The sequence below is a fragment of the Mastigoproctus giganteus genome, chromosome 7, assembly GCF_048544385.1.
Source record: "Mastigoproctus giganteus isolate SK-2022 chromosome 7, ASM4854438v1, whole genome shotgun sequence".
NCBI classification, from domain to species: Eukaryota; Metazoa; Arthropoda; class Arachnida; order Uropygi; family Thelyphonidae; genus Mastigoproctus; species Mastigoproctus giganteus.
Genome location: NC_143581.1, coordinates 196,363,591 through 196,378,324, shown reverse-complemented (window position 1 = coordinate 196,378,324; position 14,734 = coordinate 196,363,591). Strand labels below are relative to the sequence as shown.

At 36.1% G+C, this 14,734-nt stretch overlaps 1 protein-coding gene across 1 annotated transcript in view; it reads left to right on the top strand.

Annotated features, from left to right (window-relative positions):
- The window catches only part of Sar1 (Secretion-associated Ras-related 1), a 56,047-nt gene extending 41,561 nt beyond the window's left edge, over nt 1–14,486 (top strand). Inside the window, exons 6-7 of the mRNA XM_090377332.1 lie at nt 425–556; nt 13,922–14,486. Coding sequence (XP_090233458.1) covers nt 425–556; nt 13,922–14,035 — 246 coding nt within the window. The 3' untranslated portion in view covers nt 14,036–14,486. The remainder of the gene's footprint in view (nt 1–424; nt 557–13,921) is intronic.
- The last annotated feature ends 248 nt before the right edge of the window (nt 14,487–14,734 follow it).

Here is a 14,734-nt window from a genome sequence, read left to right as displayed (position 1 = left end):
CTTTAATTGTGCAGGTTTTTGATGTATTAGAGATGGAAAATGGTGAGCTGAATTAATTGTATTGCTGAAATATAGAAAAATTACCTTCTTTGTTTTATTTTTAAAAATTAATTATTTTAAGCTTTTATTTAGATAGATTATAACAGCTTATCTTTTTAAAACTTTTTATGAGAATGCCTTTCTGTAAAAGTACTTTCGTTATTGATGAAGTTTGAACTTAAATCTAGATTATTTTATTAAGTTCTCATGATCAAAATGATTCTTCATCTCTTCAGTTTCACTTTTTTCTTTCTGCATGTAGACATTTTTGGAATTAGTTTATTTAAATTATTGCAGCTATTGAAAAAAATTATTGTAGATTAAATGTGATTGTTTATCACATTTTAGGTACATTTGCTAATTTTGCAACTGTTTATATTTTTAGAGTTTATTGACAGATGAACAGCTGGCAAATTGTCCGGTTCTTATACTAGGTAATAAAATTGATAGGCCAGGTGCTGCTAGTGAAGATGAACTTAGAACGTATTTTGGGCTCTTTGGACAGACTACAGGAAAGGTGTGTTTTGGTATCTTAAACTGTTATAATCTACTTTTGTAATCCAAAATCCTTTTAATTATTATTTTGACTTTTTAATTTGATTCATGTTATATTATAAGATTAAAAATAAAAAATTCGATATTCTTTTAAGTTGTCACTAGCTATCAAAATTAGCTACAAAATTGAGTGCAAATTTCTTGTTTGCATATGCTGAAATGTATTAATTGCAAGAAATTGAACTCTGTGCAGATAAGGCAAACAGAACAGCAGGGAGACGAAACAATAACTTAGGATAAGTTAAAGAAACGATAACCACAATCTGGGTGCGCAGAAGAAGAAATGCTGTGCTACTACTCCCATAGTAATAGTAACATGATTGTCATAAAATAAAAAAAAATAATAAAGTATTGATCCTGAATACAGCTGATTTTCTGGTGAGTGTGGATAAAGAAATAAGAAACACATTTTTGTTGCCTGTTATCGCTTATATATGTCCGTAGGGTTTTATCATTTGGTTGTAGAAATTGGATTCCTTTTGGACATTGAATTGTTCGAGTTTTTATGGAACTTTCAACTAATTTTTGACATGTTGACATTAATATTTCTGTGTTCCTTCAGCAGAACAGTTGAGAAAGTTAAGCTTGTTATTATAGACAAATCCTTGCATGTCAAGACATTAATTGTTCTTCCTGCAGTGACCTCCACATGCCAATAAAGTTAGTCTAACTGTATCAATGACTGCTGGCAGTGGCCACCTATTGGATAATCATTAATGGAGTTGTGCTACTTTGCTGCAAGCCTAGTTGATCAAGATGTCAGCTAGTATTGTAGCAAAGTATATCACAGCATTCAAACAATCAATGAAAGCTTTTCCTTGCATATACAGTGAAACTTCCCTTTAACGGACAGCCATGGGGAACGAAAATGTGTCCGTTAGAGAGAAGTGTCCGCTAACAAGAAGTCTGAGGGTGAAAGAAAAATCGTTAAACGTTTAATGTAAAATTAAATTAAAATATATACAGATTTTGAACAATATTTTTGTAAATAATATACAATTACATACACAAGAGATAAAGAAAAATCGTTAAACGTTTAATGTAAAATTAAATTATATACAGATTTTGCACAATATTTTTGTAAATAATATACATACAATTGTGCTATGCATATTATGATTTTATCTTAAGAAAAATACATACGGTAATCACTTATTTTCTTCTGCACCTTCTTCCGGCTGATAATTTTGTTTTCAACATTTGTTTGGAGTGAATAAACCATCGAAAGTCCTTCAGTATCTTCTTCAGCGGCGAAAAACATTTTTAAACGATTGATTTGTATGAGCGCTTATATTTTCATCGGTGGTTCGTCGTTAATATGTTCTTCGACAGAATGACCTCCTTCCATTTCTTCATCCTCGTGAGGAACTTCTTGAAATCTAGAGCACCATCTTCTGTAGTGAGGTTTGAATCTATATCTTTGTAGCCAGGGTCACTTGTAGCGGAAGTATCGTACATTATCAATAGATGTTGAAGTTCTTGTTCTTCTTGGTGCTCCACATTGCTGTTCACAACTTCAATTTTTGCTTTTGAGAAGCCAGATTTTACAAAACAGTTCACGACAGTTTGTTTTCTAATTGTATTTACTGAAGAGGAAATCCATTGAATCGCATCTAGGATGCTGATTTTCTTTGCAAGGTCACTCGCACATGTTACATCGTTCATGTTTGCAATGAGATGTCTTAAAACACGTTTTCTGTAGTGAAGTTTAAAATTTTTTATTATCCCTTGATCCAAGGGCTGACACTCTGCAGATGTGTTTGGTGTCAGAAAAATGATTTGAATGTTGGACAATTCAATGTGCGGGTGAGATGCAGCATTATCCATGAAAAGAATAATTTTTCTGTTTTGACGAATCATGTTTTGGTTAAAGTGACTTATCCATTCCCTCATGATATCTCGTGTCATCCACGCTTTTTTATTAGACTTCCAGTCAACATCCAAAAGATTCAACTTTATGCCCTTGAAACAACGAGGATTTTGTGGGTTTCCTATAACAAGAGGTTGTTCAAAGTCTCCCAGCATATTTGTACACAATAGTACAGTCAAGCGTTCCTTAGAAATTTTTCCGCCCTGTCACTTTTCGTTTTTTAGACTCATTGTGTTTTCAGGAAGAGCTTTAAAAAAACAACCCTGTTTCATCACAGTTGTAAATATCCTTAGCTTCAAAATCATGACATAAATCTTCCAATTTGACGGTCCACTCTGTTACAACCCCAGTATCAACAGATCCACCTTCACCACTTACGGTTTTCCAAGAAATTTTATGCCAAGTTTTGAACTTGTCTAGCCATCCCACAGAAGCTTTGAACTCATTTACTCCCATAGATTTCGCAACCTCCAAAGCCTTTTCCCTAATAATAGGCCCATTAATGGGAATTTTTTTAGCATGTGCACGACAAATTTGAAGTCCAACAGTTTTCGGGAATGATTTTTGAACCTGATCATTTACGTGTTGCCAAAATTGTTTGAGCAGTTCATTTTTTTTCTTTAGGATGTCGCTTACCTGAGTCTTCTCGATTTTGAATTTTACAGCAAGATTGCGAACACTATTTTTTTGCCGATCATACGCATTAATGAGTTCGACTATCTTTTTAAGTTAAATGTTTACAAGAAGACATTGTGCACTTCACACGACACTGAACAAAACTGAAACTGAAAAGACGAAAGGCTGACCATATTCCCCCCCCTCCCTGCACACCGAATTCATTAGAAGTTTTACACGTGCCTTAAAATTCTTGAAAAAGGGTTTAGAACCGCGACATAAACCTTGATAAAATTCAGAGAATCGGAAATAGAAAATAAACACACGATTGGGGCAATACGTGGAAGAAACGTTCCTAGAAAAATGGCCGTGAGCTCGCCCGCTGTCCGTAATTGGGAAGATCAAATTAAGTGCTAATCTAAACGAAACAGTGCAGATTGCCTGTCCGCGTCCGTTACAGAGAATGTCCGCTAGACAGAAGCTGCAAACACGTTAAAACCAATGGAGGTGAGTTGGGGAATTTGAAAATGTCCGTTGTAGAGAGGTGTCCGTTAGGAGAAGTTTCACTGTATATAAATCTCTTCCTGTGCCATTCTTATTGAATAGAAGAAAAATAGAATGGGAAATTGAAATTAGGACTTTGGAACCGTTTATAATTCTAATGTTTAATTAGTCTTTATTATATTTATTAATAGTAGTATTTGTATATGTAGCCTATGTTAATGTGTTTTCATTTCTTGAGTGTACATGTTTGTAAACATTAATGAGAAATTAATCATATTAATGATTAAAAAAAAAGAGCCTATCTATGCATTGAGAATATATCCAATTCATTCAAAACATGAATTCTACACTCCAGGGGCATTTTTGTCACACTCATCAATATGAACAACCACAAATTTTAAGTGAAGTTGGGGCTTTAAACTTTCTGACTGTGCTTCCCAAACACTTTTCCCTGTGTGCGTGTTTTCAGTAACTCCAAAGTCAGTAGATAATTCTTGTGTCCACGGAAATATCTGTAGAAAAGGCATGCAGCACAAACTGAATGTGCCGACCGGGCTAGCCGAGTGGGTTAAGTACCTGCCTGGCAACCCAAAGGTCGTGGGTTCGATTCCCGCCTCGGGCTTGGATCAAAGTACTGCAAAAACCTTGGGAGGTGCAATATGGCCACAGAAGCCGATGCGCCAACAACTACCAAATCAAAAAAAAAACAAAAAAAAAACAACAAACTGAATGTCTGCGATAGGGAATGACATGAGTTTGAGTGCAAAGATAATTAACCTGACTGCCCTCAAAACAGGAATTGAAGAGAAGTTTTGGGGTAACAATGTGGGAGCAGCATTTTGTGCCCCCACACAAAGCAGCATAAATCTGTGGTAGGCTAGCTGTATGATGAACAGTGCTGCTAAAATCGTGTGATCACCTAACCATCAAGTTTGATATGCCATCAGCTAACTGCATTCAGTCACCAACTTGTCTGCTCCAAACTTTATCAACGTGTTGCCTAGGAGCGGGATATTCAGTATGTCTATTCCACGGACAGGTCTAGTCACTCTTAACATATTTCTGATAAAGAAATCCTGTTGGAAACTGGAGAAATTCTTTAAGAGCCTTTCAATTGGGAATGTATAGTTAGCTGATCTCAGGTGGAGGTACCTTTCCCTTTGTTATTCCAGGTTTTTTCAACCTATACACCATGCAAATTGGCCCGTGAACATATACTTTTACAGATATAAAACACCAGCACAATAATGTATAATATCCTGATGTAGCACTACATAATAACATCTCCCCTTATATACATTTCTGATAGGATAATGCCACTTGTTGTTCCATAAAATCTCTCCAGCATAAGAGAAATCAAGAACAGAATGGGCAGCGAAACCTTCCAAATAGTGGTTGAAAAAATGAAATTATGTTGGACTTAATTGTAACTCTACCATGGAAACAGGCGCCTCCGTAGCCAGGTGGGTAAGAGCAGCAGTGTGTAGCACATGCTTCTTGATTAGACCAGAGTTCGAGCCCGTGAGCCACCAAATAAGGAGGATGCAGAAAGGTCAGGGAATGACCACTGCATATCCCCGGAGCAATATGGCCTTAGTTGCTAATGCTCCTAACAACCACAATAACAATAACCATGGAAACTAAGGCATAACTTCCTATGTATAGTTGAAGGACTTCTTATTGCTACTTCCTTAAGAGACAGTTCCTCATCATAGGTGTTCTTGTAATGCTGGATTTTTGCTGCAGTTAACTGTGAAGGATCAAATGGTTTTCAGTACCATGCAAAAAGAAATGGCTAATATGACATCAGCAATCATCTTTTTCAACTTGTAAGTGGGAACAGCCATTCTGTTCCCTAATGGCTGTTACTAACAGCTTTGGAACTGCTTGTCATGTAAATGCTTGTGATATGCACAAGGCTGATTAGACCTATTTTGGTAGTTTTGGAGGAAAATTTATGAATATATCAGGGAGTATAATGTATGCTACCCTACCAAAATTATTTGAATGCCATTATTTTGGGAAAACATTTGGTAAAATTCTTTTGCCAAAACCAAAATAACTATCTGGTGGGGGAGAGGCATTGCATGTTAATAAGCAACATTATTCTTCTCTTAATAGAAATGTTACTTATTAGTACTACAGCATGGAGTAACTCATAATAGCCTTATAATTTGTGAGATCACTGCCTTTCAAAAAAAATTTTGAATTTCTTTTCTTCTGCTATAAAACAAGGTTGTGTAAATCCTACTATAGCTATAATGTATGATTGCAAATAGGCTCAGAGCTTTCTGAACTTATATTTGAAAAACTTACAGTTGATATTTTTTGACATCTGTCATGTCGTGAATTATACCATTACTGGGTTGTCAGATCACCATGTACTAATAAGTAACTTTAACCCACCCACATGTGGCAAACACTCAAGTAAGTTTGACAAAAATGGGTGGGTCCCCAAAAGTGAATTTTTGATAGCTGTGATTGGAATAATATTTTCAAAAATCACAAACCAGAATTTTTAAAAAAATGCTAAAAAATAAATTCACTGTTGCCTTTTTTCTCAAAGTAATAATAATATCCTCTACATCTATTTATGTATTCACTAATTTTCAGTATTGGAATTTGTAAGTCAAGATTGGACAACAATGGCCAACAGGTGATGTCTTCCTGATTTTCAAAGATAATTTTCATGTTATCATCTGTACATATTCTTGAGGAGGCCTCACATGAAAAATGTAGATCTATGTATATAATCTTGAAAAGATTAAATAACCTTACTAGAAAAAAAACATTGCATGATTTTTGGAGAACGAGGCCACTGTAATCCATGACTTATCTTTTTACCAAACAGCCTTCTCATTGAGTGTTTGTGGGTATGCACAGTAGAAGGATCTTTTTGAAAATGTTCATATGACTTTTTTTTTTTTTTTTTTTAATTAAAAGTGGTTTCAATATCAGAACCAAAAAAAAAATCAGATAAAAAACTTGCATAACTCTTTGAGTTAATCTCTGCAACGAACATAGCTCCGACCCTCCTTGCATTCAAAGCATGCCAAACATCCACTTTTACATTGCGGAGAGCAACTGCATGCAGATGTGGATTTTCTGAGCTCCAGTACCTGTCGTTGACATTCGTTGTTCACATATCCATTCAAATAAAACCATGCCTCACCTGGGGAAAAAAATACAATTGTGGATCAATTTCTTCTTGTGATCTGACTGAAGGAACCATTTACAATAATTGACTCTAGCTATTGGTTCTTGGGTACAAAGGCTTCACTACTATTGTTTTGTAGGAACAAAACAATTGCTATTGGTGCAGCAATTAAATTCCCATTTCTTGTGAGAGTTGCTACTTATGCAGTGAATATTCTAGTTGTGCACCAGTTTTTCCTCTCTTAATACTCACCAATCTCACTTTGGTTTACTTCTATACACATTTGGTCCGTAGTTTGATTGCAATTTATGAATTGCATTCTTGTGTGGAATGCACATACCAGAAAATTTACCCCATAATTCTTTTGAAATTTAGTAGAATTATGCAGCACATAATGGTCATATGTGAAGACTTACTGCTGTAGTATGAAGTTAACAATAGCTACCATGGAGATAAACCCACATAGAACTGGTCAAACATGACTATGCAGCAAAGGGTCACATGTCACAATGACTCTCCACTCTGCAGCTTCTAATTTCTGGAGTTGACTTGGTGAAAATTAAAAGAATACAGAATTCTACCAATGTCCTTTATCAACAATAAATTATTAAAGATAGAGCTCAAATTTTTGCCTGAACTAACTTAATCTAAAAACACTACAAAGAGGAGAGAAGAATTGGCCTGCTGTGTGCAAAGAATTCTTTGCTTATGTGAACATGAAGGGATGAACCACATTGGCTGACTGGTATGAATGACATTAGCATTAGTAGAGGCATATGATGCAAGAAAGCAAGCTTATATAGCATCAGCCAAAAAAAAAAAAAAAAACTTTCCATTTCACCCTTCCATTCACTCCAAATGCTTGTAGTTCTGCCTTGAACTTATTTAACTTGTTAACCTCGACTACAGCAGATGGAAGTTTGTTCCAATTATCAACCACCTGCTGGCTAAAGGCAAATTTCTACACGCTATTCTACAATTGTCTTTCATCGATTTGAATTTGTCCTCTCATGTGAGTAATTTGAGCAAGAGTCCCATCGGCATTCAGCTTTCTCAAACCATTCAAGGCGTTATACACCTCAATTAGATCACCCCACAGGTGCCTAGTCTCCAGATGCTGCCATTTGCAGAACTTAATCCTTTCTGGGTAACAGCAACCCTTTGTTCCATTAACCAATCTTGTTGTCCTTCTCTGTACTTGTTCCAACAGCTCTACATCCTTCTAAAATAAGCCTCCAGACCTGTATGCAGTGCTCAAGATGTGGGCGGCCCAATGCCTTATACAAGGGGATGATCACCTCCTTATCCCTGCTAGCAAAATTCCTTTACATCATTGACAAGACACTATGAGCTATCCTTGAAACCTGTCTGCTCTGCTAAAAAAACCTCATACCCGACTGCACAATTACCCCCAGGTCCTTTTCATTCTCCACTACCCTGAGTGTAGTACCACCTAATTGGTACATTATTGCTACCCATATGCAGTACTTTACATTTGTCGATGTTAAACTTCAGTTGCCACCTCTGAGCCCATCTGCTTAACTTTTCCAGATCCTGTTTTAGTAGTGTACTATCATTACTGTCATTAACAACCCTGCCAACCTTTGTATCATCTGCAAACTTAAACATTAACCCTGATATACCTTCATCAATATCATTGATAAATATACAAAACAGCAATGAGCCCAACACTGAACCTTGGGGGGACTCCAATAATAATAATATTAGTCCATGAAGAGCAGTGTCTATTGATTACCACTCTGTCTTCTCCCACTCAGCCAACCTTTTAACCATTGTAGCAACTTTCTCTTAATGCCATACTGCTCCAATTTGTACAGTAGTCTTCCATGCGCAACAATATCAAAAGCTTTCCTAAAATCCAAGTGCATGATATTAAAATTATTTTTTTCATCCAGTTCCTTTGTGACCATATAGTATCCAATCAAATTTGTCAGACAAGTCTTCCCCTTAACAAATCTATGCTGTGTCTTAACTATAACTGCAGTCATGTCTAGATGATCCTGCATTGATTCTTTAACCAGTGACTCCATTATTTTCTCTGGAACAGAAGTTAAACTAACTTCTGCTTAAAGCTGTCATAATTATGGCTAAGGGTTTACTTACTTCCTTTGCTGCTTCCTTTAATATAACTGGATAGATCCCATCCACCCTAGGTGCATTTCTTATGTTCTATTTCTCCTTCACTTTGCTCTCAGTTATTACAAAATCATTTAGCTCCCTGCCACATAACTATTGATGGTCCTGTTCAGATTGCTGACAAACTGAATAAATATTTTGCAAGGGAAAGTTTATGACCTTTTGACATGAAACTTAGGACACTGAAGCATGTGCACAAGGTTGGTGAATATTATGGAGGAGTTGTCTTGCAATGCATTCCACATATGTGCTCTACATTGTCAACAAGTGTCTGATTCTAACCAGTAACCCATTTGTGTTCCTTCCATTTAATGTTCACCAACCTCGTGCACATGCTTCACTGTGTAATACATGACCACACCCAGCATCATTTGGTGTTCCATTGTAATGTTTTTTGTATATTAATGTTAGCTGACAAAGGAACCTATCATCCCAATACAGTAGAGGTATGATTGTAAATAGTTCAGTATCTTGTCGATATTTTAGTTTTTTGTTATTATTTATATAATAATAACAAAAGTGACATAATTGCCCCGCCCTCTTCTCCCACTGGCTCAAATTAATATTACTAGGAGGAAAACTTTTAATGTATTGATAAATATGTAAATAAATTTCCATTTTCTTTACATTTAGGGTTTTTTTTCCCCCCCTTCTCTCATTCTGCAGGTTATATGGGGTTTGATTATCCAGACAGATTTATTTTCCAGCCAGCTCAGATAATTAGGAGTCGACAACAAAAGTTCCTTTGTGACCACTAAGATGTGGTCACAAAGACAAGGGGGTGATTATCCCCTCGCAGAGACAAGAGGGTGATTATCCCCTTGTACAATGCAATGGTCAGGCCACACCTTGAGTACTGCATACAGGTCTGGAGGCTTCATTTTAGTTAGGATGTAGAGTTTCTAGAACGAGTACAGAGAAGGGCACAAGGTTGGTGAGGGGAACGAAGAGGTTCTCTTACCAAGAAAGGCTTAAGTTCTGCAAATTGCAGTATCTGGAGACTAGGCACCTGCAAGGTGATCTGATTCAGGTGTATAAGGCCTTGAATGGTTTGAGCAGGCTGAATGCTGATGGGGTACTTCCACTTGCTCAAATTAAGAACCTGAGGAGCATAGATTCAAGTTGAGGAATGGCATTTGTAGAATAGATGTGTAGAAGTTTGCCTTTAACCAGTGGGTAGTTGATGGTGGAACAGACTTCCATCTGTTGTTGTGGAAGTTGATAGCTTAAATAAATTTAAGGCTGACAATTAACACTGAAATAATAGGGATAACAGAAATAGAGGATGGTGAATTTCATTATCTATGTACGTATACCATACTTACGAAAGATAAACAAGATAGAAGGGGCATGTTCATGCTTCTTATCAAAAGTAGCTTGAACACGACTACAGTTCCCAATACTTATGCATACCACATAGAATTTGTGTGTCATGGAGTAGTTTGATGCAAAAAAAAAAAAAAAAAAAAAAGGTAAGATTACAGTAGGGATATTCTACCAAGCAGAAGAGTATTAGAAGAGCCTCTACTTGCAAATGGAATGGGCTAGCAAGTGGGAAATGTCTTATGAGTGATTTAAAGTTGTTTCTTATTAATTGGAACACGTGAGAAGGAAACACACACACAGGGGAAGACTTTAAATAAATTAGATTACTGTACTGTTTGTGTGTTAGAGAAAATACTAGGGGCAAGAATATTCTAGAACTGGTCATAAGGAGTTATTCAGGGAGGGGAATGCCAGAAGTGAGTTAAACTCTGGCAGTGAGCTGGATGATTTTGTAATAACTGAGAGGAAAGTGGAGGAGAAATTGTTGAAGATAAACATAAAAAAGACACCTGGGGTGGATGGGATCTATCCAGTTATATTAAAGGAGGCAGCAAAGGAAGTAAGCAAACCCTTAGCCATAATTATGAGAGCATTCTTGGATTCAGGGGAGGAACCCATGGACTGGAGATGTGCAAATGTAACCCCAATTCACAAAGGAGGATCAAAGAGCGACACAAGTAATTATAGACCTATTAGTTTAACTTGTGCTCCACGGAAATTAATGGAGGCACTGGTTAAAGAAGCACTGCAGAATCCTCTAGACAAGACTTCACTTATAACTTGGACACGGCATGGTTTTGTTAAGGGAAAGTCTTGCCTGACCAATTTGATTGGATACTATGATGTGGTCACAAAGGAACTGGATGCAGGGAATAACTTTATCATATATTTGGATCTTAGAAAGGCTCTTGATACTGCTGCACAAATTGGAGCAGTGTGGCACTGGAAGCAAATTGCTGCTATAGATTAAGGGATGGTTGAGTGGGAGAAGACAGTGGTAATCAATGGACACTGCTCTTTGTGGACTAATGTTATTAGTGGAGTCCCTCAGGGTTCAATGTTGGGTCCATTGTTGTTTTCTGTATTTATAAATTATGTTGATGATGGTATATCAGGCTTAATGTCCAAGTTTGCAGATGATACAAAGGTTGGCAGGATTGTTAAGGACACTAATGATAGTATGCTGCTGCAACGGGATCTAGAGAAGTTGAGCAGATAGGCTGAGAGGTGGCAAATGAAGTTTAACATTGACAAATGTAAAGTACTACATATGGGAAGCAGTAACCCCAGAACAACGTATCAACTCTGTAGTACTACACTGACAGTGGTAGAGAATGAAAAGGCCCTGGGGATAATTGTGCAGGCAGATATGAAGTTTTCTGAGCAGTGCAGATGGTCTGCAAGAGTAGCTCATGGTGTCTTGTCAATGATATACAGGAATTTTTCTAGCAGGGATAAGGAGGTGATTATCCCCTTGTATAAGGCAATGGTCAGGCCACACCTTGAGTACTGTATACAGGTCTGGAGGCCTCATTTTAAGAAGGATGTAGACTGTATACAGTACTCAAGGTGTGGCCTGACCATTTGCAGAACTTAATCCTTCTCTGTACTTGGAACGAGTACAGAGATGGGCACCAAGATTAGTGAATGGAACGAAGGGTTGCTCTTATGAAGAAAGCCTTAAGTTTTGCAAATTAGTGTCTGGAGACTAGGCACCTGCGAGGTGATCTGATTGAGGTGTATAAAGTCTTGAATGGTTCGAGCATGCTCAATGCTGATGGGATTCTTGCTCAGAATAATCACCTGAGAGGGCATAAATTCAAATTGAGAAAGACAGATGTAGGATAAATGTGTGGAAGTTTGCCTTTAGCCAGCAGGTAGTTGATTGGTGGAACAGACTTCCATCTTTCATTGTGGAAGTTGATAGTCTAAATAAATTTAAGGATAAGCTGGACAAGTATTTGGAACGAACGGAGGGGTGAAATGGGAGCATTTTTATTTTTTTTATTTCTTTTGGCTGATGCTGCATAAGCTTGCTTCCTTGCATCATATGCCTCTACTAATGCTAATTACCTACAATACAAATAACATAGAGTTCACCATACAGGAACCATTAGTTTGGGAAATAGTGGGGACAACAAATGAATTTGACAGAAGGGAATAAAGAGATTGAGCTGAAATAGATCAAAAAGATGAGATTTGAGAATAGTTATTAGTATATCTCTTACAATGAGTATTAAGGCTAATATATACAGAAGTATCACTCTTAAAGCAGAAGGAATTGTAGAACAGATAATTATGTCAAATGAGAAGCAGTCATTGGGCCAACCTTGACATTCTGTTGAAAGAGGCAAGTGGGACTTAAGAGATTGTGTAATGTCATTTGAAATTAGAACTGTATATTTACAAGATGAATTAGGAACTTTTTGGGAGCTTTAGTACTTTTTTACAGATTTCATTTCATTACTTTGATTATTTATGATCCATAGATGTAATTTGTTGTGTGAAAGACATATATAGGACTAAGCAGTATTGCTAAATAGATAAGTGAAAGACATATATAGGACTAAGCAGTATTGCTAAATAGATAAATGAAATACACTAACTTTTATAATAAACCAGGTAAGCCTGAATGCAGATAGTTGACATTTTAAAACCCCTTGGGAATCATTTTCAAGACAAAAGTAAGTGGTAACAGCAGGACCACTATTACATACTGATGTATGCAAATAGCGGTCGGTCAACATTCTGGAATCACTAATTTACCAGTGGGCCTGCCCAAAGTGGTTCCAGAACGTTAATTATCTGTATACGGTCGTGATTCTTTTAGTTTTAGGGCCTTGTCTAGTTGCAGTTTATTTCAATATAAGATTAGGTAAACTTAATTGGTCAAAAATTACAAAAGTTCATATATTTCATTTATCTATTAGTGAACTTGATGAAATAAAAGTTGGGTGTGTGGGGAGGGGGAATATGGAGTTATGAAGTTTTTAGATTTGCTCCAGTCATCACTAGCAGAGTAGAGAGGAGCAAGAAGCACCAATTTGGATGCCCCCCTCTTTCTCCTTTAGAACATTACAATAGGTTCTGTCTTATGGCTGGCCCGTGAAAACCAGTTTAAATTATTCCCTATAAATGTAAGGAATGGTGGTATTGCACTGATAATGAGAACTATATATAGCACCTAGCTTGCTCTTGTGTCAGAGGCTTGGCAATCCCTCTGTTTATTGTTTCCTGCCTGCGTGGTCACTTTTGAGGTGTGAAATTAAGCATTTGTAGTAATTTTGTAGCTAGCACATGAAATTTTTTTTTTTTTTTTTTTTTTTCATGATTTTGCAGAATTCCTGGACTCTGCCAAAAATTTTCTCATTCAACTCAGTGATTCAAATGTTAGTATTTAGACCTCTAATTAGCAGCCTTAACTGTTGTCAAATGTCATTTAAAACTTTTCTTGCAAACAGTGGTAACAGGAGGAAATTTTTTTTTTTTTTTTTTTTTTTTTCCTTTTTTTAAGTTTTAACTTTGTGACTAAATATTTCTGTCAGAAATATACTGTGCATATTTTAACTGAACAATGACATGCTTAAAATGAATTTAATTGTAGGCAAAACTTTAAATGAAAGTGTAATTTTTTGTATTTTATATTAGTATGTTAAGATATTTCTCAGTATAGTTTATGCTCATATTTTCTTGTACAGGGAAAGGTTCTAAGACAAGAATTACCGGGACGTCCTCTAGAACTGTTTATGTGTAGTGTGCTGAAAAGACAAGGATATGGTGAAGGGTTTCGATGGCTCGCCCAATATATTTGACAAGAATTTAGAGTTTTCCATTGGCTCACATTAGACTGCTTTGACAGCAGCAGCAACAACCACAACATTCATTTTCTAGGAGACATCTATGGACATTGTTATGCTGGGGGTTGAACTGACTGCCCATTGTAAGTAAAGTCGGATACATGTGTTTCATTTTAACATGTATCTTAAAAGAATCAAGCTACACTACTCTTATCTGTCAAGGATAGTATGTGTAAAGTAAAATCTGTTCCAGTGAAAATTTAAAATCATTATGCAACTTATTAGATAGCTATCTATTATTTCAAGAAATGCTGGAGTAGGGTATAGCTGAGGATTCTCAAAAATACAGTAAATGTGTTATCTTCGGTAAAAGCATGGTTTTTCTCATACTTAGTCATATCCCTTTTTAAAGGCTGGCCTTTCTGTTACATATTTTTTAAGGACCACTTAGCAAAGATTTTTTTTTTTTTTGTCTATTTAAAAGTTATTCCATTTTAAAAAAATTGAAATTAACTTCTGATAAAATTTGATTATAAAAAGTATACTTTGAAATTGTATTGGGAGATTTTTTTTTTTTAATATCTATTAATATAGAATCAAGTTACAGCTGCTAGGCTCTGGTTTATAGAAGTGTTTTGTGTTTTAACAATGCAGTTTTGTAAATCTGCTGTCTAATATAATAATCATTAAAAAAATACTCTTTAAAACAGTAAA